This window comes from Pelodiscus sinensis, chromosome 6, assembly GCF_049634645.1.
Source record: "Pelodiscus sinensis isolate JC-2024 chromosome 6, ASM4963464v1, whole genome shotgun sequence".
Classification (NCBI taxonomy): Eukaryota; Metazoa; Chordata; order Testudines; family Trionychidae; genus Pelodiscus; species Pelodiscus sinensis.
The window spans coordinates 20,015,460-20,038,334 of NC_134716.1; the positions used below are offsets into that span (position 1 = coordinate 20,015,460).

General features: G+C 41.4%; 1 protein-coding gene across 10 annotated transcripts in view; it reads right to left on the reverse strand.

The window, feature by feature from the left end:
• The window catches only part of ADAMTSL1 (ADAMTS like 1), a 707,788-nt gene that overhangs the window by 102,901 nt on the left and 582,012 nt on the right, over positions 1-22,875 (reverse strand). For all 10 annotated transcript variants that reach the window (XR_012904618.1, XM_075931513.1, XM_075931510.1 and 7 more), the window contains one exon: positions 20,030-20,159. Coding sequence is in view for 9 of the 10 variants with exons in the window: in XM_075931513.1 (XP_075787628.1) it covers positions 20,030-20,159 (130 nt within the window). In the remaining variant the exon portion in view is untranslated. The remainder of the gene's footprint in view (positions 1-20,029; positions 20,160-22,875) is intronic.

Here is a 22,875-nt window from a genome sequence, read left to right on the forward strand (position 1 = left end):
AAGTGGCAATTCTGCAAAAAAGGACCTAGGGATTAGACAAGAAGCAGGGTATGAGTCAAGAAAGCTAAATGGCATATTGGGCTGCATTAGTAGGAGCATTGCCAGCAGATCAAGGGAAGTGATTATTCTCTATTTGGCACTGGTGAGACAACATCTGGAGTCCTGTATCCAGTTTGGGGGCACCGACTACAGAAAAAATGTGGATGAATTGAAGAGTCCAGGAGAGAGCAATGAAAATGATTAGAGTTTGGGGAGGGGAGGAGAGAAGTGGGAAAGGAAAACAGAAAAGAAAGGAAAAGTCTTATACGTTCCTTCCCATGTCCACTGCTACACCCTGCAGCAGGTGAGGGTGGGGGCAGAAATGCACAGCACCCACTTTCTCCTTCTTCCGGGGCTGTTACTCCCCCACCTCATGCTTCCAGTCCCCTCTGGCTCTGTCTTTTCTTGGCTAACAGGGCATGTGGGGAGGAATTGCATTTCGCTCTCAGGAGCAGCTTGTGAGAAGGGGAGGATGCTACAATGGCCCAGAGCAGCAGGACTTCATTGTGCACTAACAGGGGGAACCCCCGCAGGGAGACTGTGTTCAGCAGCATCTCCAACTCCTGCCAGTCAGCTACACAGTCAGCAGAAGGGGATACAGTTGATGAGCAGTATCTGGGAGCAGCTGACACAGGAAGCAGCTGACTAGCGCACCACAAAATATGGGCAATGGTGCCCCAAATTTCATGATGCCCTACATAGCTGCATATTCCGCGTATGCCTAGTGTCACCCCAGATGTTATAAAGTCTGAGTAATTTCCAGATACATTAGGTGCACAAATAATCCGGTTAGGAAATCTAGAGATCTCTTACTGCAGGAAGCTGGACAATTATAATGAATAATTTATTTGATTAATTTCACCTTTTTCCAATTTTTCTAAATTGTTCATGACAGACCACAATCTTCCCAAATCTATTCATTGTCCAGATTTAGACCTGATCAAGTGAAGTCCTTAAGTCTGTGCTTAACTTCAGACATATGAGCAGTCCTCCTCAGTCAACTGAGAACCCAAGTTGCAGAACAGAAAGAACAGGATCGAAATACACACAACTCAAATATATCATGAAGTAAAAAAACCAATGCACCAGAGAAATACTTTTACTCTGCAAACCTTAATTCATAAATTGGGTGTTAGTCTATGCGCTAATCTTACTATTACTTATAATGTGAAACAGGATACGTAGTTTCTAAAGCAGAAGCACAGGTAGTTATTTAGAGATGCTCTAAATTAAGAGCATGGTTCTGTACCTGCTATACAGGAAAAACTGCTAGCACAGTCAATGGGAATCCCTAACTCAAATGTTTTTATCATGTTACAAGGCATTTCTAGTTGTGTAAGGGCCTGAAGCTTGGAATGGGAAAGAGCCCAAAGATTTACATCCAACTTTTATGTTTTACAGAACCTTATGTTCTTAACCTAATAAGTATGGAAAGTTTTAAATGGACTTTTAAAATAACTTCAATAAAACATGTTCTTTTTATTTATAGATGGAAAGAAAAGCATCAGAGAAGTTCAGGATATTTGGGATCAATTCCTGGCTTTGCCACAAACTCCCTCTGTGACTTTGGGCAAATCACTGAAGGTATGATTCAGCAAAACACTAAAGCATGTGCTGTACTTTTAGCATGTGATTGGTCCTATTGACATCAATGGGTACACAAGTGCTTTAGTATTTTGCTGGATCAGAGTTAATTGTTCTGTGCTTCAGTTCCACATCTATAAAATGGGTATGATATTTTATTGTCTCACACCTTGTCTGTCTCGGATTATGTTCTTTGAGGCCCGAACTTTTACTAACTACTTGTTTGTACAACGCCTAGCAGAATGACTGGAGCCTCTAGTTATTATAGCAATACAAATAATAGTAAACAATTAATTTTATCTTTAATATTCCTCTATTCAGCGAAGTGCTACCAGAATTAAGGTCCTAGATAAAGTTACAGATCACAATTTTGAACATATGGGAACTAGAAAGTGGTGATAGTTATTAACTGTTCATAGAAGGTGAAACTGACATATCTAGTTTCACTGTCTAAATTGAGCCAAAAAACTCTAGACTGCTCAGACACTACGGTGATAAGCATGGTATAGCTAGATAAAATCGGCAGAAATTCAAGAATGTGAAGTGCCTACTCCAAAGCCTGTTTAAAGCCACTGGAAAAAAGTCCTTTCTATTAGCCAACAATGAAGAGCAGATATGATGGAAAAAACAAAGTAGGCTTTAAAACATTCTTATAATCTAGGTGTTTTATAAGAAAGGAACAAGTTGAAAGACGTATGATTGTCATCTTGACAGTTTCCTTCCAAGTGATGCCAAGAAAATGGAACATCACACAGGAAAAGTAAAGCCTTTTACACAAAGACCTACAACCCAGTTATAAAAAAGTGAAATTATTATCATTTTAGGTGGTTAAAACCATATGAAAATGATAGAAGAGCACATGTTATTTCTAAAACAAGTATTCTTTGGTTAGGAGTGAGGTTTGTCTGAGAGTGTACTTCTTTCAATATCTGACACCTGCACATAGAGATACTCCTTATTGTTCGGGGGCTGGAGGGCAGCAATGTATATTCACACTTATCAGACAGAATTAATCATATTACATCAATACTGGCCTTTTTCTCTCACCCTGTCACACTATACACTCATCTCACGCGATCATGGAAATTTGGATACGCTGCCACAGTACATTTGGCAGTAATATTTCAGGTGCTTTATGCTTCTAATTCTTTTCTATGTACTGAAGTGCTTGAGTGGACTTCATCTCCCATGATACACCACATTCTTCCCCTTGGTAGGCCATCATAGTGCATTATGGGAGTCTCTGATTACAATGCATCATGTAGTCTGGTTGGGGAATGCAGACAGAGGTAAATAAGCATGAGGTACATGAACTGCAATTCCCACCGTGATGGCATTTCTGCATCAATTTTTGGCAAAAATGTTAATTGTTTTTAATCAAAATAAAAAACTGAACACTGGAGGGAGTTAATGTGTTCATTTTTTTTGACAAAAATAATTTTTCTAGAGAAAGCAGATCATTTTTTTCACAAAAAGTATCAAAGATATAGTTTTCTATTAAAAAAGTGTAAATGAAACTTTTTGATCAGCCCTACTGGACTCCTTTATTCCCCGTGAGAAGAAGAAACTACCCAGGTTCTCATAGATGGAGGCAATCTAACACAAAATGTGGTTTTCCTATTGGACAACACCAAAATTGCACACAGAAAAAAGCCTATTACTAGAACCCTTCAAATCCACGGATATCCGCTTTATAGCTGCAGGTACCTGCCGATGTGATATCCACAGTTCATTTTTTGTGGATGAGGAAGCAGATACAAATTTTGTATCTAGAACCTGTAAATTTGTGGATATCTGCTTTATATCTGCGAGTCTCCACGGCTCACTTTCACAGATACAGATGCAGATACAAAATTTTGTATCCACACAGGGCTGTACCTATTACTACATGGAACAAAAGAGAATTTGCTACAGAAATACAAGCTCAGTGAATTGCAACAATTGGCAACCACATGCAGAGTTATATGACCCAATATAACAACTGAAGCACTGAGGCATGGGGGTGACAAGCATAGTTGAAATAGCTAGCTTAGTTTAAGTTAAAAAGAGATGCCCAACTTCTTGATTGTTTTTCAAATCTAAGCTCTCACCCAAAACAATTGTGATGGAAAGTCTTTCCCATTAGAAGGCTGTTCAGTATTATATGTGAAATACGCTGCAACCTGGGCCTGCTAAGATCTTTCATAAAAACGTATTCTAAAAGGTTTTATGTAATTAAATAATATAATTACAAATTAAAATGCAAAATAGTTGCAAAAGGGGAGAGAAATGAGTAGGAATAGGAGAAAAGAGGGAGAACTGGGGAATGAGAATTATAGAAAGGCTATTATTCCAGATGGCAAGAGCTGCACAGGAGAAGGCACTTGCAACATCAGAGTAAAGAACGGAGGGTATGTCTACACTACCCCACTAGTTCGAACTAGTGGGGTAATGTATGCATACCGCACTTGCTAATGAAGCCCGGGATTTGAATTTCCCGGGCTTCATTAGCATAAGCGGGGAGCCGCCATTTTTAAATCCCCGCTGCTTCGAACCCCGTGTAGCGCGGCTACACGGGGCTCGAACTAGGTAGTTCGGACTAGGGTCCTATTCCGAACTACCGTTACTCCTCGTGAAACGAGGTGTACCGGTAGTTCGGAATAGGCACCCTAGTCCGAACTACCTAGTTCGAGCCCCGTGTAGCCGCGCTGCACGGGGTTCGAAGCAGCGGGGATTTAAAAATGGCGGCTCCCCGCTTATGCTAATGAAGCCCGGGAAATTCAAATCCCGGGCTTCATTAGCAAGTGCGGTATGCATACATTACCCTCCTAGTTCGAACTAGGAGGGTAGTGTAGACATACCCGGAGAGACAGATCATATAGGCTGAGTGGAAGGCACAGGGATGACAGAGAAGGATACACGGCCTGTGAGACAGACTAGAGGGTTTTAAGATAACTTGATGGTCAAAGTCATAGAATCATAGGACTGGAAGAGACCTCAAGAGGTCATCAAGTCCAGCTCCCTGCCCAAGGCAGGACCAGTCCCAACTAAATCCACCCAGCCAGGGCTATGTCAAGTCGAGACTTAAAAACCTCTAGGAATGGAGATTCCACCACTTCCCTAGGTAACCCATTCCAGTGCTTCATCACTTAAATATATAATCCAATTTCCTAGCTGAAAAGCGATTCCCCTCCACTGGCATTTTTGTTGAGAGTATCAACAGAAAGGTGACAGACTGAAGAGTACAGGCACTGTGAATCACAATACTGTCCTATTGATGGTCAGAATGAGGAAGTTTGCATGGCTGCTACTCATACTGTATCTGCTTTTTGAACGGAATGTGGATTTCAGCTTCCAAAATTGGTAATCCAATTGATACCCCCCATGGCAAGGGTCATTCAGGGACTCAATCTCCTTCCACAGCTGTCAAATAACCCAATTCTTCCCCCCCACTGTAAGTTAATGTAATCTGGAAAAAGTGAAAGTGCACAACAAAACCCTACCTATCTCTTTAAAATTACTATTTGCAAAAGGGTCCATTTTTAATTATAATTAGGGCAGCCAGTAAAAAGCAAACTAACAAAAAGGCTGCAGATACTAGAAGGTGAATGTGTGTGAAAGTATTCAATCAGTGAGAGAAAAGTGTAAGAAACTGATTTCCTTGTCTTACAGGAAAACACATTTAAAAACCTTCAATGAAATGTTTTAAAAATGAACAATGTTCCATGTGTCAGCTTGAATTGTGTGCAAGCTGCATGGGGAACCTTCCCCCCACCCCCCCACACAGGGAGCCTTGACTTCATAACCTGAAAGATCAGTATTCATCAACATGAGATTTCATTCCACGAAGTAACAAGACACTCATCGAGGGAAAGGAATCCTGTACTGAAATGAAGTCAGAGAAAGAAGGAAAGCAAGGAGGTGTTACTGAAACAAATGAACAAAGAGTAATTCATAAATGAAATGATGTTGGAAAAAAATGGAAGTTACTCCTTATCCAGTCTCATGTCTTCAATCAGCATTGCCACTTAAAATGGCAGATAACACACCTCTTGGTGACCTTGGCTGGCAGCATTACAGAGATAATATTTGCACTAGGATGAACGATTCTTGAACTATTTCTCGAGTGTGTCAGGCAGAAAGTCTCTCTCTCTCAACATCAGGCATGTAGGTCTTTTTGCACATTTATTTTATTATAAAAATATATTTACTGCATTGTAGCCAATATGGAATTCACAATCTCTGCTTGTATTTGAGCTCCCCATCATGATGCTCATTTTGCAACACACTGGGAGTGATGTGGTATAGGGGTTTGTTCCAAACTCAGTGTTTTCTCTTTAATTACCCCTTTGAGATAATGCTGCCATAGCCTGACTAATACTCTGTTTACTAACCAATTCAATATTTTGGAATAGAAATTGATTTTCCTCACTCCGGCACGCAGAGATCCAAACACATGCCTGCAGCTGTTCCAGATGCAGAGAGCCAGATTGCAGTCTCAGTTATGCTGCTATAAATCTGGAACAAGCTGATGAAGTCAATTGCTATATAGCACTGTAAATGAGATCAGAATCCTGCTCAGAGGGTGTGGAAGCAAACCGTTTTAATGGTATCTGGGGTGATGGCAGCAGAAATATCATTATGAACATGAATAGATTTATGCTGAGGCAGATAACCTGAAATTAGCCTATTAGGCCTTGCTACACACAAAATTTGTACTGCTTTAAATATATAGGCATAGTTAAAGAGCATGTGTGGATGAACTTATACTTGTATAGAAGTGCTTTTTCCCACAGGGGAAGGGGAAGAAGCTATACTGGTATAAGGCACTGTTATACTAGTATAACTATGTTATACTATACTAGAGGTTGTGCTAGTATAACTATTTCAGAAAAAAATCAGATCCCTATCCAACATATTGATACCAGTCCAACATTTGTGTGTAGTCCAGGGGATGCAGTATTATTTTGTCAGCAGAATGCAGGGAATGGGCAGTTTCATTAATGGGACACAAATTCAGGTGAGGACTCTTGCAAGCCTGTGGCAATAAAAGTTGACTTGTGCCCACAAAACTTTCTAGGATAGACCAAGCCTTTAGAGAATGAGATGTTTCAAGTATTGGAATGAAATGTAAAGCCTTTCACCTCTGTGGAGTGGTTCAAATGTCTTTCAAGGACGTTAATAACCAAAAGTTGTTAACATCTGTGCTATTCAGTGGTCTGCATGAAGGAAGTTGGTCTCAGTCCTGTTCCTACTGGCAGCTGTGCAATATCTACCTCTATAGTTGAACCTTTACGTTAGCAGAGAGGCCAAGGATTTAATGGGAATGGAGTCGGAAGAGCTGCATACTCATCCCTAGTGAAAAAGAAAGTGTGATGTACACATGTGTGGAAGCTAATCCTGCTATTGCCTACACTGCACCTATTCAGTGGATACAGAACACTTTGTTTTATTAATTGGGCAATTTTGTGGGAATGTATATCACTCCAAATTCAGTTAAAAATGAAAGCCAACCTGTTTCCTCCCTTTATTTGATGAATAAATGTGACTGACTGAATTAATTATATGCTTCCTTTAGAGTTGTTGTTCTCAACTGGTGGTCCACGGACCACTGGTAGTCCATGGTAACTTTTTTGGTGGTCCACAGGAACATTGTCCAAAGTCACACGGCGTGAGCAGGCGCCGCTGTTAGGATGTTTTACACCGTGTTCATAAGAATGCGGTGCGTCATCCATAGTGTCACCTAGGATGCAACCGCATTGTATTACCAGTAACTTCCGTCTGAAGCTCTGAGCATCAGTGTAGCTGCCGCCGTCGTGCTGAGCGGTTGCTGTGTCGTTCATCCAGTGCTACATGTGCTGTTTTACAGGTGTGGTATAGTTTGTTTATAATTACAACTACAGGAAGAAATGTCAAGCGCAAATATTTGAAGGACTACATCAAATTTCACTTCACTTGTCAAGAAAAAGAAGGCATAGATTTGCCACAATGTGTTATTTGTTTCAAAGTCTTGGGGAATGACTCAATGAAGCCGGCTAAGCTGAAACGTCATCTTGAAAAGTGTCACCCCAACTTGTTGCAAAAGGATGAAGATTATTTTGAGCGGCGGTTATCAGGTCTGAAACGGCAGTGCCTCAACTCAACAAGTGCATTCTACAACAAGACAATGCAGTGTGCACTTCCTACATTGTTGCATACAAAGTTGAAAAGGCCAAGAAGCCTCATACCATTGCAAAGCAACTTGTGCTCCCCTGTGCAAAAGAGATGGTGCGGCTTGTTCTTGGTGAGGAAGCAGCAAGGAAGCTGAATGATATATCTTTCTTTAACGACACAGTATCGAGACGGATAAATGAGATATCTCAGAACATCAGTGAACAAGTTGTGGATGAAATAAAGAAGTCTCCATTGTTTGCCATACAACTGGATGAATCGACCGACATTGCATTATGCTCTCAGCTATTGGCGTCCGCATGATACATGGTTGAGGGAGACTTCAAAGATGAGTTTCTTTTTTGTAGGACTCTTGATACCACCACAAAGACTCAGGATGTGATGGAAATTGTTAACAATTTCTTTGAAGTACATGGTCTGGATTGGATAAATCTTGTGGGTGTCACCACTGATGGTGCACCTGCCATGCTGGGCTCAAGATCGGGCTTCCAAATGCTGGTGAAACAACACGCTCCAATGGTAACCCGAGTTCATTGCTTCATTCATAGGAAAGCTTTGGTGTAAAAAACATTGCCTGATCAACTGAACACCGTTTTCAAAAGGTTGGTGAAAGTGATGAATCACATCAAATCATTGGCTCTGAACAAAAGATTTTGCCTGGACATGGGTTCTGACTTGGATATGTTGATGTTCTATACTTCTGTATGGTGGTTGTCAGCAGGGAACCTACTCAACAGAGTTTTTCAATTGAGAGAGGAGTTGGATTTATATCTCCAGGCTCAAGGGAAAGAGGAATTCCGAAATGTGCTGATGCAGTCAAATTTAGAACTTGCGTATCTTGTTCATATTTTTGGAATCTTGAACAAACTGAATCTTCAGCTGCAAGGAAAAGGTGCAAATCTCTTCTTTCACCAAAGCATCATCAAGGCTTTTCTTGACAAATTGGAACTCTGGATTGTAAGAGTCGAAGGCAATAATTTGGTTCAATTTCCATATGTGGATGCCATGCTCTGGGAAAAGAAAGCCATTTGGATGCAAATCCTCGATCAATTACAGAAGCTACGAGACAAATTCCAACGATGCTTTCCGGAGGTGGACAGAACAAGGGATGGATTATCTTTCATCAGGAATCCATTTACAACAGATGTTAATAGTATTCCAGAGGATCTGCAGGAGGAATTCTTGGATCTGAAAAATGATTTTGCAGCTCAAGACATGTACCAGCAGTCTACCATAGAGAAATTTTGGGCCAGCATGACTGGGAGTTACCCAAATCTGTCAGCACATGCAGTTAGATGCCATTTGCATCAATTTATATGTGTGGGACTGGATTTTCGTGTTTGTTGCACGTTAAGTCGGCTTGCAGAGGAATCGGCTTGCAGTGGAAAGTAATATTCATGGTGCATTATCAAGTACCACTCCAAACATTGAAAAGCTTGTCTGTGAGAAGAGAATCCAAAAATCTGTTTGTAAGAAATAAATTTCAAACCAAAATGTTCATTGTCTGCTCTTTTTTTTATCATGTCTCAAAAAGGAGGTGGTCCACTAAATTTTTTTGATTGGCCTGGAGGTCCGTGGACTGAAACAAGTTGAGAACCATGGCTTTAGAGGCACTCTTCAATTTACTACAGCAACAAGATGCTCTAACAGAGTTGTGATGGGAAGATAAGATGATGACATTATATCTGACTTCATGTTAGGCTTCCCAGTGGCACACTGCTATTTTTAAAAAATTAAAATATTAATTTCAAAGTAAGAAAAGCCAACAGAGAGATCTTGGAAGATATTTTGCAGGATAACACAATAAATGTGAAATTAACAGAGTCCATTGTAATGCAATGTATTGGACTTATGCAATTTTATTTTTGGCTTAAAAGTAAAGGTTTCTTGTTTAGAGCCACGGCTGAAAAAAAACATTCCTTTTTGTAGTCAATGTGAATTCTGACTGCTAATGAAGTTTAAAGGAAATTAAGAATAAGAAGTTAAAGTAGAAAATGGGAAATAGAGGAAATATTGAAAAAATATATGGTAGCAAATATTTGGCTCTGATTAGAGTGGGCACAAGAAAAGAGGAGGGTGGAGTGGTCCATGGTCAAATGATACTCTAGTTTGGGGATGTACTAACATGGCTGTCAGTGCTAAGGTTTGTGACCATAAGACCTGTACATAAGATCTGACTAAATACCTGATTCTCTGAATGAGAAGCGTGATCTGATGTTGTTAGAAGTAAGAGGGAAATATGGAACGTCCAGAAGTCATTTTTCAAACAATTATTTAAAGATGTGCACTTATACCTCACACACATTGTGGTGTGTCTAGACTACAGGGTCTTGTCGACAAAAGTCCACTTTTGTTGACAAAACTATACCTGCATCTACACTACTGCCAAGTTCTGTCGACATAACGTCGACAGAACTCGGCAGTTTTGTTGACAGTGGTAAACCTCATTCTACGAGGAATAACGCCTTTTGTCGACAGAGTTCTGTTGACAGAAGGCATTATTGCATCTACACCGTTCTTTGCGTCTACACTCTCATGTCAACAAAGCGGCTTGCTTTGTTGACAGAACTGGATGTAGTCTAGATGCTCTTTGTCGACAGAAGCTTTGTCGACAGTATATGTCGACAAAACCTCTGTCGACAAAAGCCTGTAGTCTAGACGTACCCTTGGAGTATGAATTCAACAGGAGCTGAAATGAAGGAATATATACATGAATAAAAACTTATATTCTTTGAGATACAAAATGGTTAAGGAAAAGATTAATATTTATCTAGAAGAATTGGACCGAGAAAAAAAATTGAAAGGGAGTTTCTAAAGTTTACATTCAAACAGACACCTTGGAAGTTGCTGTATTCCTGATGTGTAAGTATGACTCTCTGGCAGGAACCTTTGTGCTGGAAAAGAAGTCTCCATTTGGGCATAATTGGGTAGGTGTACTGGGAGTGGTAGGTATGTCTAAACACAATTTTTATTTAGGAAGAAGGATGCAAATAGCGCTGTGCATTTGCATACTTCTTCTGGGGTTTTTTTGGAAGATGTTCTTCTGGTATTTACCCGCATCTACACGTGGCCGAATTTTGAAATAAATCCCTATTTTGAAAGAGCTCTTATTCCTCCTACAATGAGGTTTACAGGAGTCTTTTGAAATAGGGGTTTATTTAGAAATTCGTCCATGTGTAGATGCGGGTAAATACCGGAAGAACGTCTTCTGAAACCCCCCCAGAAGAAGTATGTAAATGCACAGCGCCATTTGCATCCTTCTCCCAAAATAAAAATTGTGTTTAAACATATCTATAGAGAATAAGATGTATCAGAGTACACATTTGATATTGAATCATAACTGGTGGACATGAAGCTAATAACGTATCTAAAGATAACATATCTAAACATATCTAAAGATACATTTAAAAATGAGCAGCTTTGGGCATGATAGTCGCTTGGTACCTTTTGAACAGTCACTTAACGGGATGGTACTCTTGAAAACAGAAGGGCTGGCAATACTCGTGGAGCTTATAGAGAAGATAAATGGGCCTCCAGGTCACAGAATTCTAGATTTTAAGGCCAAAAGGGATCATTAGGATGATTTGATTTGAAATCCTGCCTATTAAAGGTCATAGATCCTCACCAAGTGATTCTTGCACCACGCCCAGAACTTGTGGTTTAACTAGGATCAGGGGTGAGCAATAACAGGTCTGCATGCTGGATGTGGTTCATTCTGGTGGGCCACCAGCAATTTATTTACCTTTGCATTTGCAGATATGCCTGCTTGCAGCTCCCAATGGCCACAGATCACCTTTCCAGGCCAATGGGAACTGTAGGAAGCAGTGCGAACCAGCAGCTTCCATTGGCCAGGAATGGTAATCCATGGCCAATGAGAGCTATGAGTGGCCGGCCATACTTGAAAACATACAAGAAAATAAAACATTGGTGGCACACCAGGGGTTAACTCTGGTGAACTGTGTCCAGCTCATGAGCTGTTTATAGTCCACCCTTGGAGCAAGAATTAGAAGACTGCCTGCCAATCTTTTGACTTGAAGTGCACTACATAGGTGCTGGAACTAGGGTGCCGCTACACCCCCTGGCTTGAAGTGATTTTCAACATATTTGGAGTATACAGTTTGGTTCAATGGCTCTCACCACTATACCAATTGCTCCAATATATCTGGTGCAACACACCCTTGGTATGTTGTCTCAATGGTTAACGAACACCTTCCCCTATGAGGTAGTGTCACAGAGAGTCAGTGAAGACGCATGACAGGCAAAACCTGACATAACTCAGGCTTCTTCTGGGAAGCGACAGTGATATGAAGAACTGATATTCTCTGCACGTAGCACTGTATTGTAATGTCAGTGTGCCAATGTGAACACAACAAGAAATCACAAGTCATAGTTGTTTTTCAAGAAACAGACTGAGAAGCTTCAATTCAGCCTGGCTGCATAGTGATAGAAATGTAGCCGTGTTAGTCTGGGGTAGTTGAAGCAAAATGCAGGACAATGTAGCACTTTAAAGACTAACAAGATGGCTGCATAGGTGATTGGTGCCTGTGGGAGAAGGAGGGCAGGAAAAGACATCCACAGAACAGGGAGGGTACATGAGGAGGCAGGACATGGGGTGTGTGCGCGCATCTCTCAAGTGCTACCACAGCTCACCTACCCCTGCCTGTGTAGGATGGGCAGGCTTCTTATGTTCTCTCCCACATACTCAGCACCCATGTATGGGTCAGAGGCTGTACCTCTGGGTTTGACCCTTAGGACACGCTTAATTCATTTCAGTGTCTAAGTGAAATTCACCTATAGCAGGTTTGACTCTCAAACAAATTGATGTCTCCCCATCCCCAAACAAGAAAAAAGACAATTATTTTCCTCCTGTATAATATGAATTCAATTGGGAAGCAAGAAAGAGCAAAATGGAGAAAAAAATACAGCATCCAGCAGACCAAAAAACCTCCCATTCAAATGTATCCTATGTCATACAAAAATAAAACAGGCAGCATCATGGGGAAAAAAGAAAGAAAGAAAAAAAGGAGGTCACCGCTGAGTATTGAGCGGGTGCCCAGCCTGGCTTATGGTGCCTTGACAGTCAGTCATGTATTGGGACCACCAATTTGCTCTTACAGTCTCTTGTCTGTTCTTATTAGAACTACAGGATCGAGAAAGAGGAGGTAGGGAGAGGTGGGAAGGAAAACTGTGTGTTATTCCTGGAACTATGTGCTTTTTCATCACTGTTTATCTGTTTCATACCATTCAGCTGTTCTTTGTTGCACAGGAATAAAAGTTTAGTTTTGAAAGTATGTGAGAACAAAGCAGCAGAAATTGCCTGGAATTTCCTTCTTTTTCAGCCATCTGGCTTTCATTGCTTTTCTTCTCTCCCCTCCTCCGCACACATTTACCAAATCTTTTCAACATACACTGACCACGCTATTAAGCAGTTATAATTAAGAACACAGCCATGGCACACTCTTTCTTCCTCAGGGCTCAATGGCTTATCATAAACTGTTCATGCCATCGCAGTTATAACCAACAGTGATTATATCTGATTAGATGATGACTGCCTTTGTATTTCGAGCGGGGGAAGGAAACGTTTTTAGACATAGATCAATTTTCCTGTCAAAAAGAGTGAAGACATCACTGGAAATTAATTCTTCAGCGTATTTTTAGAACAATTTATAATACAAACATAGCAAGCAGAAGAAATGTGTGTGTTTTATATCTCAAAGAATTGCTCTGTCTCAGTGGAGTGCGGGGAAAAGTTTTTTTAATTGATTTGCTATTCTGAGTCTGCTACTGGATAGATCTATTCTATCTTCATTGCTTATAGCTTGAGTTTGACACTAGATTTTCACTGATGTGAGATGTGAGTGACTAGGTATCTATATCTGTGAAGTACACCTCAATTGTGTGTATTCTGAAACAACAAGTTTCCTTAATGTAAGGGCAGGCCATTTTATTACATTAATTTCTAATGTGCTGAAAACCACAATATGAAGGCACCAAGTTCAAAAATAAGGATTAGCAGTGTCCTCTAGATTCCACCATTCCTTGTTTCAACAGCTATTATTTATGGGGAGATTTTGGTTAGTCATATCCAAAAGAAAAATCGTTGAGCTTCTCTTCTGCTATTTTTTTATTTTTGTGTGAAATTTCTCTGAAAATCTTCTGTCTAAACTCAAAGCATAACTTTCTGTTGACTCCATATAGATGTGCATTTTTGAAAACTTTAGTTTTGTGGTTTGGTTTTGGTTTCTCATCTAGATGTATTCACAGTATAAATGTTCTAAAATAGCAGACCACAGTTACAAAGGTCTTTAGGTAACTAAAAATTCAGGTAGGTGCCCAGTGATATTTAAAAAGATACCTAAAGCATGGTAGATGTCTAATTCTATTGTGAGGTAGGGGCTAATTCACTTAAGTGCTCTTATAAATCCCACAAATCTGTAGTCCTTCAGTCTTCTCCCTTTTATCCTTACCATGAAGTGACTGACTTAGTGAGAGAAAGGCTTGTCACACAATAAAGATTTCTTATCCCTGTGCTATCTCAAATGCTCAAGAAAAATGATGGAATAAAATGATGAAATAACAAAATGAAAGCCCTTCTTTTAATTTTCTCTTGTGGTAAGTAATATTCTGTTTTGAAAGGGTCTTCCTAAAGGAATGGTCAATCATAAAAATCTTCTAGAATTTCATTGCCCACTCCTCTTGCATTTACAGGAGATAACAAATAAAGCTGGTTGTTGCCAAGGTAAAGCTTGTTTTAAGCCTTATGCCTGGCTAGGATAACCCTTTGAGAAGCTATGGAGATTGCCACCAGTAATCTGAGAGTATCTGTAGTAGAGGTAAAGCTCTTAAGCCTACAAATGTTCTCACTCTTAAATCAACCGGAAGTTCTTAAAGCGGATTAGACTCAAAATGTAACCATGGTTTGTCCCTTTGCTGGCTGAATCTCCACTGCAGCAGTTTCTTCTCATTGTGGAGAGGGAATTCTTATTTGATAGGGCCGGAAGTCGGAGGTTTTAGCAGCGTGAACTACATTCTAGTATCTAGTAGCTCCTATCTTATTTGCTATGTCCACTGGACTCCTGCACAATAAACACAACTACAGCAATCATCTACATGGCACAGTCATATTAGGAAATTATTTCATATATTTTTTGTTTCTTTTAATGTAGTTTAACAACTGGAAATAAGGAAGAAGAGCCAGCATCACAAGACCAGCCAGCTCGGCCCACAATTCATCAACAAGAACACTGGGAATCATTATGGATTTCAGTTTGCCAATGGGCCTCAGAGCATTAGAGGCAAAATCCTGTCCCTCATGAGGTCCATAGGAAAGCTCTTACTGACTTCAGTTGGACCAGGATTTTACTCTAGATTGCCAGCAGAACTCCTGGATGAAAAGTTCTTGAGTTAAGATTCTGAAGGATCTTTTCTTAGGGATGATATTAAAACACCTAAACCCTTTTTATGTCATTTGTGCCCCTTTGGAGGATGTTGACAGTTGCTATTAATTTTACTTAGTAATTTATATTGATATAATGCCATTAGTGTAATGGCACTTTGCAAGCTTCTTGGAAACAAGGCTTGTGTCTTAAGGAACTTAAGACCAGAGTAGTGTGCAGAGGCCTTAGCACAAAAGAGAATTAGTTTCTTGCAATTTAACCTGGATATACTTATCCAATGAAGCTATGCCACTGCATCAACCACAACTGTTGTGGATCTGTCCTATTACCACATACCACAACAGGTGACAGTTTCATTACAAAGCAGTGCTGAAAGCAATAGAGAAGAGATCAGTATTGGAAAAGTTTATGAAATCATGTGTTAAGGGAAGATTTCAAAGGGGAAAGGGAGGCTGACTAGTGTGTGGGAGTAGTATAAAAAGTCACAATGCCACGAATGCATGCTGGAAGGTGGACTAGAGAAATACACAGGGAGTGAGGGTGGAGAAAGCATTTAGTAAGAGGAGATGTGTGCAGAGATACATGTATGAGCAGCTTTGATGTACCTCCTCCGTTCCCACTCCCACCCTGACCTTCCATCAAAGGAGAATTAGATATGGCTAGTCTGGAAACGCTATACATTTGTTTCTTGTGTTCACACAGAGGTGTCGCTACAGAGTGTCATACTCTCCCCACTGTCATGGACCAGAATCACATTGTGCTAGATATTTACAAACAGGATAGAAAGACGGCTACTGTTCCAAAGACCTTATTCTTGTTTGGTCTAGATTTTTAAACAGTATTATAAAAACCTTTTGATATAATAGATAATTCTTCAGTGTACCCACCCACCAGTTGGAAATTCATTTGGTGGGTCAGATTATCAACACATCTAAACCAGTATCTTAATCTATCATAAATATCACTAAAAGGAACACCAAAAAGGGAATAACTCTAGGTGAGCACCACCAGAGGAAGATTATTTGTCCATTTCACACTCTTGGCTATATTACAGAAAGGGTGTTGCTTTCCACCTGCATAATTAGCTGTTATAATCTATAGGAGAGGAGAATCAAACTCAAATCCTGGTGGCCTATTAACTTCAGACCTCTCAACCAGTGATGTCTGTTTTCCATGGTTGTCCTGATAAGTGGTTTAGCTATTTTCTTTCTCTCTCTTTGTTTAAAACAAAAAAATTCCCCAGAAGTGAATTCTGTCTCCATTAAGATAAGGATAAATGGGTGATACTCAAAGATGGATACACTTAGCATTTATATAATGCGTTCCATCAATACAGTGCTGAATCAGCATTAACAAACGTGTGTATGTGTGTGCGCGTGCTGTTTATACATTGAGAAGTGCAGGTTGTGTAATACAACATAACTGCTCAAGAGTGTGTTATCCTGCTTATAAAATAATTCTTGCAACATTTTGGAAAAAAAGTTCAGCCCATTTAGCTCTCGCTATTGCACAACACTGAATGTTCATCATCCAACAAAATTATTCCCTCTTTCCAAATATCTTTATTATTCTTGGACATTGGACACACTTGATTTCCAACGTTAACCTCACACTGCACCCGAAATCTACAGATACACCAGCATAATCAAACATCCCTGAATATACTACTCACCCACATAGTCAAAGGTGAAAGTAGGCTGGTAAGAGACCGGCAGGCAGAGTGCCGGGTTTTGGATGCTCCTGGCACTCTGGCTTGCACAGCCACAACACACACACTGGACCCCGGAGCGTGGCCCCTTGAGCTCGCCACCCCCACTGACCTGACTCCTGTATTCTTCTACCCCTTGCCCTGACTCCTGAATCCCCCACACCTTTCAGTTCTCAGCTTTTCTATACCTGTAACCCTCTGTCATGAGCTCCCTGCCCCAACTCTGCCATCAGCTCCTTCCCACCCACACCAACCCTCTGCTCTGAGCCCCCTGCATTCCATCCCACACTTCAGTTACTGGAGGGTTGCTATAGAACAGTGCCTGTAATAAATTTAAGTTACTTCCACCCCTGCATGTAATACCATATCCTTGCCTACGTATAAGCTAAGAGATTCTCATTTCCACCAGTGTTCCTTGTATACCACACTGTTAATGTAAGGCACATTCAAGTGGGCTTATGTTATGTTTAAAACTATTTTAAGGCTCCATTATACTGCCACAGCAGTGTAAAGGAGCCATGATGAAAAAAAATTATAAATATATATAGAATATTCACATACATAATACAGTACAATTACCTACAGATCTAGGCCTAATCCCATCTAAGAATCTTTTAAAACCCATTTTGCTTCACTGGTGACATAGAGAGGACACCCTGCCTTTTTCCTGGAAATGAGGAAATCTGCTATCTTTAAGGTTAGGGTTTTCCACAGCATCCTCCCCCATAGTATCTAAGCATTGGGAGGAATATGTTCTGGAGGACTTCTGGAGGCAAGGTGGATCGTGAGAAAGGAGGGAGGACAATGCAGGTGACTTCAACAGCTTCAGGTTTGTTTGGGTAAATTCAGATAAATAACCAAACATCTTAGCTGACTTTTGAACAGATGACTCTTCTGAGCCCCTTCATTTTAGAACTGCTCTGTAACACTAAGCAAAATAATACTTCAAACTGAAGAGGTTATAATACATTACACTAAAGCAACGCTGTGTTCAAGGAGCACGTCTGCTTTTTCGGAATTTTTTTCTAAAAAGCGGACGTGCTCTTTCGCTATCCCCGTAAACCTTGTTTTATGAGGAAGAAGGGATTTGTCAAAAGAGGACTGTGACAGGGTGGAGCAACCCCACCACTTACTAACGCCGCCCGAGGCAGCCAGCCGGGGGGGGGGGGGGTGACGAGCGCGGCAGACCGCCCGGTTTCGGGACGTCTGAGCAAGAAGGGAGTGGCGCGTCATCAGGCGGCGCCTAGGGGCACCGACGGTGACGTCACGGGCGCGACGCCGGAGGGGGAGGGGGGAACCCGGAAGGGAGGCGAAAGGCTAAAAGGCACGGCAGCGGCCAGAGCGGGAGAGGGAGGCCGAGAGGGTCCCGGCGCCAGGGGTGGAGAGAGGAGAGAAGCCCAGGCAAGGGGGAACCCCGAAGGACGAGTCCCCGGCTGGGGCTAGAGGGCGATTTCCGCGGTCGCGGGCCGGCGGAGTGGAGCAAGACCCAGGGCGGGCTGTGGAACCCGGGAGCAGGTGTGTTTGGGGTACTAGCCCCCCTGCTACCACTGAGAGGCACACTCTCGGTGTTCGGGCCCTGGGTCGGGGTCCGGAGAGAGGGTGGGCCCGGACCCCCCACTCCGCCCAGGAGGTTCAGAACTGGGCGGCACGTTGAGCAACTCTGAATATCATTGGGTTGAGGGGCGGCCCACGCCCCCACTCCGCGACAAGGACTTTTTAAGAAATTTGGCGCCGTGTGGACGCATCAAATTTCAGAAAATCCTCTTTCGACAGTAAAGTGGAAAAAGATATGCAATTTGCATACCACAAATTACGTTTCTTTTTCCGATTTATCTTTGCAGTGTAGACCTAGCCCAAGAGTGCATGTGTGTGGAGGTTGTGGTGGGGGAGAGGGAATTAAGGAACATTAAGCTCATGTTCTGGCTTATTGACAATTATTTTTCTCATATTGCTGGTATTGTTTAAAATAGCTTACAGAGGGATCCCCTCATGCTGATTGATTTGTTACATCTATGGTATCTTCAGATTCCACTGAGAAATCTTCAAGCAAACCTCATGATATTGAGCTTTCAATCACACAACTAATAATTTTTAAAGCCAGGAAGGGTTAGTAGGCCATCTAGTCTGATCTTTTATATAACAAAGGTCACAGACATTCATCCAGTTAAATTCTCTCTCTTCGCTTTACAACAGTTTAAAATAATCATGTGGGATTGAAACAAAACATTAGTTTGCTTCAGTTTGTTGAATTTATGAGGTGCAATTGGACTAAAAGCCTTAGGTCTTGATACTCAGATTAGGGTTGTAAGTGACTAGTCAACTAGTTGACTGTCTGATAAGCAAAAGCTTATCAGATAGTCGACTAGTACCTCGACTAGTTGTTTTCCCTCTTACTTGCTGCTCCTGTCAGAAGCTGGTGCTGGGGGGAGCCAGCTTAAAAGCACTACCTCCATGGGGGGCAGGGGAGTCAAAGGGGTAGCTCAGTCCCGGCTTGCGCCCAATCCCAGATGCTGCGCTTCTGCTTTTAAAATGCATTAAGAGCTTGCTGGCTCCTATTACATTTAAAAATCAGAAGTGCAGCAGGGGAGATACACTGTGAGCAGGGACAGCTGATGCCCGGCTCACACCAGGTCCCCCACACTGCACACCAGCTTTTTAAATTTATTAGGAGTCAACAGGCTCTTAATACATTTAAAAGGCTAAAGTGCTGCAGGAGGGACTCAGTGCAAGCTGGGATAGCAGATTCCCGGCTTGTGCAGGGTTCCCGAACTGCTGCATACAAGTCTTTTAAATACCCGGGACCTAACTCTGCTGTGGCTCTGCCTTTTAAATGTATTAAAAGCCAACAGGTCCGGGCTGGGAGCTAACTCCACTGTGGCTCTCCCGCGTTTCGACTAATTGACTAGTTGATTAGTCGATTAAACTAAATGTAACATTCCTAACTCAGATACATGTAGAATTCCACGGAAGTCCAGGTTCACACCAGCAAATCTGGCCCCAAATGTCCTAGCTTCACAGACATTTAAAACAGTTTTAAGTGAAGTTTGGAACACTGCAAATTAGTTTCAGGCATCAAATAATGCTAATGTATTCCTCTCTCACATACACAGGAAAGCATGTGCTGCTGAAGGTAAGGAGTTAAGCAGCCTACCTTGGGGGGCAGAGCTCCAGATTACAGGCTCTCAGTAGCTGTGGAGGACGGCGGCTGGTCACACACAGAGTTTCGTCTGCAATCTCTCTTGTTTGTTTGTTCAAGCAAGTCACGACAGCCTCCTGGACACCTGCATACAACACTCCAGTCAGGACTCAAGCACAGAACCCACAGGGTGATGAAGTATAGATGTGGTCCCAGCAGGGATCCCGCTAAGTTGCTTTGGGGGCTCAGCCCACCAGAAAATCATAGCTGTGTACCATGGTAGTTTGATATTCAGGATGATCAATAGAGCCAATTCAGACAGTGCTGCCTAACCTGCAGCTGGGGGCAAAGGGAGGGAGAGAAGCTCCAATCCCAGTGAGCAGGCTGAAATGATATATGTGAGATTTTGCCACTTACTCTCTACAGCTACATGATATGCACTGCGGGGTGTTCCATGCTGTCTAGTAGCTCTATGAGGACGCTAAGTTGAACACCTAAAAAATAGGATGTCTCTCTTGGCATGTTGGCCCTGAGTGTCTGGGGTGAATCACAGGCCTCCACTCTTTTCAGTTTTAACAGGACATCTCGACCTATAATTCCTATAACTCTCCGGAAACAAACAGCATGGTCAGATGGCCTGATTCAGGGCTTTGTCTTATACAGGCACGTTTCCCTCCTCCCATCATGATTGTATACACTTGCTATCCGGTTACATTAATTTCCAATTAAATAAATATAAGAGAGGCCCCAGCTTTGTTTCAACCACACATTGCTGTTAATCTAATAAGAAAACTTTATTAAGGTGGCAAATTCCTTGGTCCTTTACCTTCCATAGGTCATTGAAACAAACAGAAACACAAAACAAATGTCCTAACACTGAAATTCTCTACATGTTGCCTATCCCTAAATGTTCAGTAACTTTCTAACCAGGTTGTAATTCTGCTGAATGCATTATCATATGCTTGAAAATAAAGACTGATTTGACCATTCGAGAGTTTTACAAATATTTGCTGTATAGTAGAGACAGTTAATGACAGTAAGCAGTGTTGTGCTCAGGACATTGGGCAGACATTGAGTCTCTTGTACACGGTAACTGTACACATTATGTTATGTGAAAGCAATAATGAAAGTGAGAAGGGGCTGCCAGTCAGTGTGGATGGAAACCAAAGAAAATAGTTTGTACCATTTCCTATGAAATGAAGCCAAAGAGTTTCACTGGCTGTAGATAAGGAAATCCCTTCAAATTTTCAGATGTAGATTTTGCAGCTCAAGTCAATCTCTAGTAGAGATGTAAGTGACTAGTTGACTAGTTGACTACCCAATAAGCATCAGCTTATTGAATAGTCAAGTAGTCACTCAACTAGTCACTTCCCCCTCCCTCCTTGCTGCCTCTATCAGAGAGAGGCAACAAAGTGAGGGGGTATGGGGGACAGGAGTTGGGGGGACCTGGCTTAAAAACCAGTTCCCACCAACACCATCTCTGTGGGGGACAGGGGAGGCAGAGGCATCCCTACTGATGCACCTCTCCCTTTGAAATATAAAAAAGCTGCCTTGTTTTGCATCTCTTCCGGATGTATTCAGCCCATCTCATTTGTTTCTTACTGTATTTCCAGTAATTTTCTTGTCTATCCTGCTCGGATACCACTCCACTCATTAGAAAGCTTGTTAACTTTTCTAAGAGATTCCAGATTTTATTTCAAAACAGTTATGGCAATGAAGGGTGAAATGTTTGAAATGTACTAATTGCCCATATGCCCTAATGATGACAGCAGGGTGTGTGTTTGTATTTTGCTGAAACAGGCCATTGCAAATCTAAAGTCATGTAGATATCAAAATATTTAGCATGAACTGTGACACACAGTAAGTATTATTTTCAATTACAGTTGACTGGCAATACCAACAGGAAATTTAAATTAATATTTCAACATAAGCACAGCAGAATTAAGTATGTGTTGCATGCACTCTCATAACTAAATAACCTTTCAACAATTATTCCAGACAGGAACAGACTCAGGTATTATTTATTGCTTGTATGTGTCATCTAAACTGTCTACAAGCTAACAGCTTTATGAATTAAATTCTCACCCTCCTACACAGACACATATGGTGGAAGAAGGGGTGGAAGAAGTCAAAATGCAGTGTGGAAATTGTGGTGCTTAATACGTGGCTCAGATACATCATCTGGTCTTGGTGCACAAACTTGAATTCACATTTCGCCACTCCTAATACGATGGGACAGGCACCAGAGCCACAGCAATCATGTTTATTCAGTCAGAAAGCCAGCTATCACTCTGTCCAACAGACATGATTTCTGCTACCATCAGCAAGTGAAAACAGCATATACATGCTGGCCCTATTGCTTACACCTTGCCCTGTGACTGCAGAGATGTCTCTTGCCTGCCCTGTACATGTTTGGCTCCTGGTCTGCTGGTATTGTGTGCCAGGGAAAGGATTTGACTCTGGGAAATAAATAAATAAATAAACCTCTTATATTTGCTCTGTGTTTCTAATGAAAAAGAAGAGTTCCCAAAGGTACACGCTGCAAACTGGATTTTTAAAAATAGTTTTAATTTCGAAATAATAATGCGAGCATCTACACAGCCATTCTGTTATTTCAAAATAACGGACGGCTTATTCTGAAATCTGTAAACCTCATTCTACGAGGAATAACACCTATTCTGAAACAGCTATTTCAAAATAGGGCATGTATAGATGCTCCACTGCTGCTATTTCAAAATAGTGCCTCACCAGGGCCGTTCTAAGTTATTCCTCCCCAGTGCCTCCTGGGGCTCTAAATTGAGATAGCATGCCTACATTAGGGAAGACTGCCTTAGACTAATTTTGAGGCTTCTCTGCAGTGA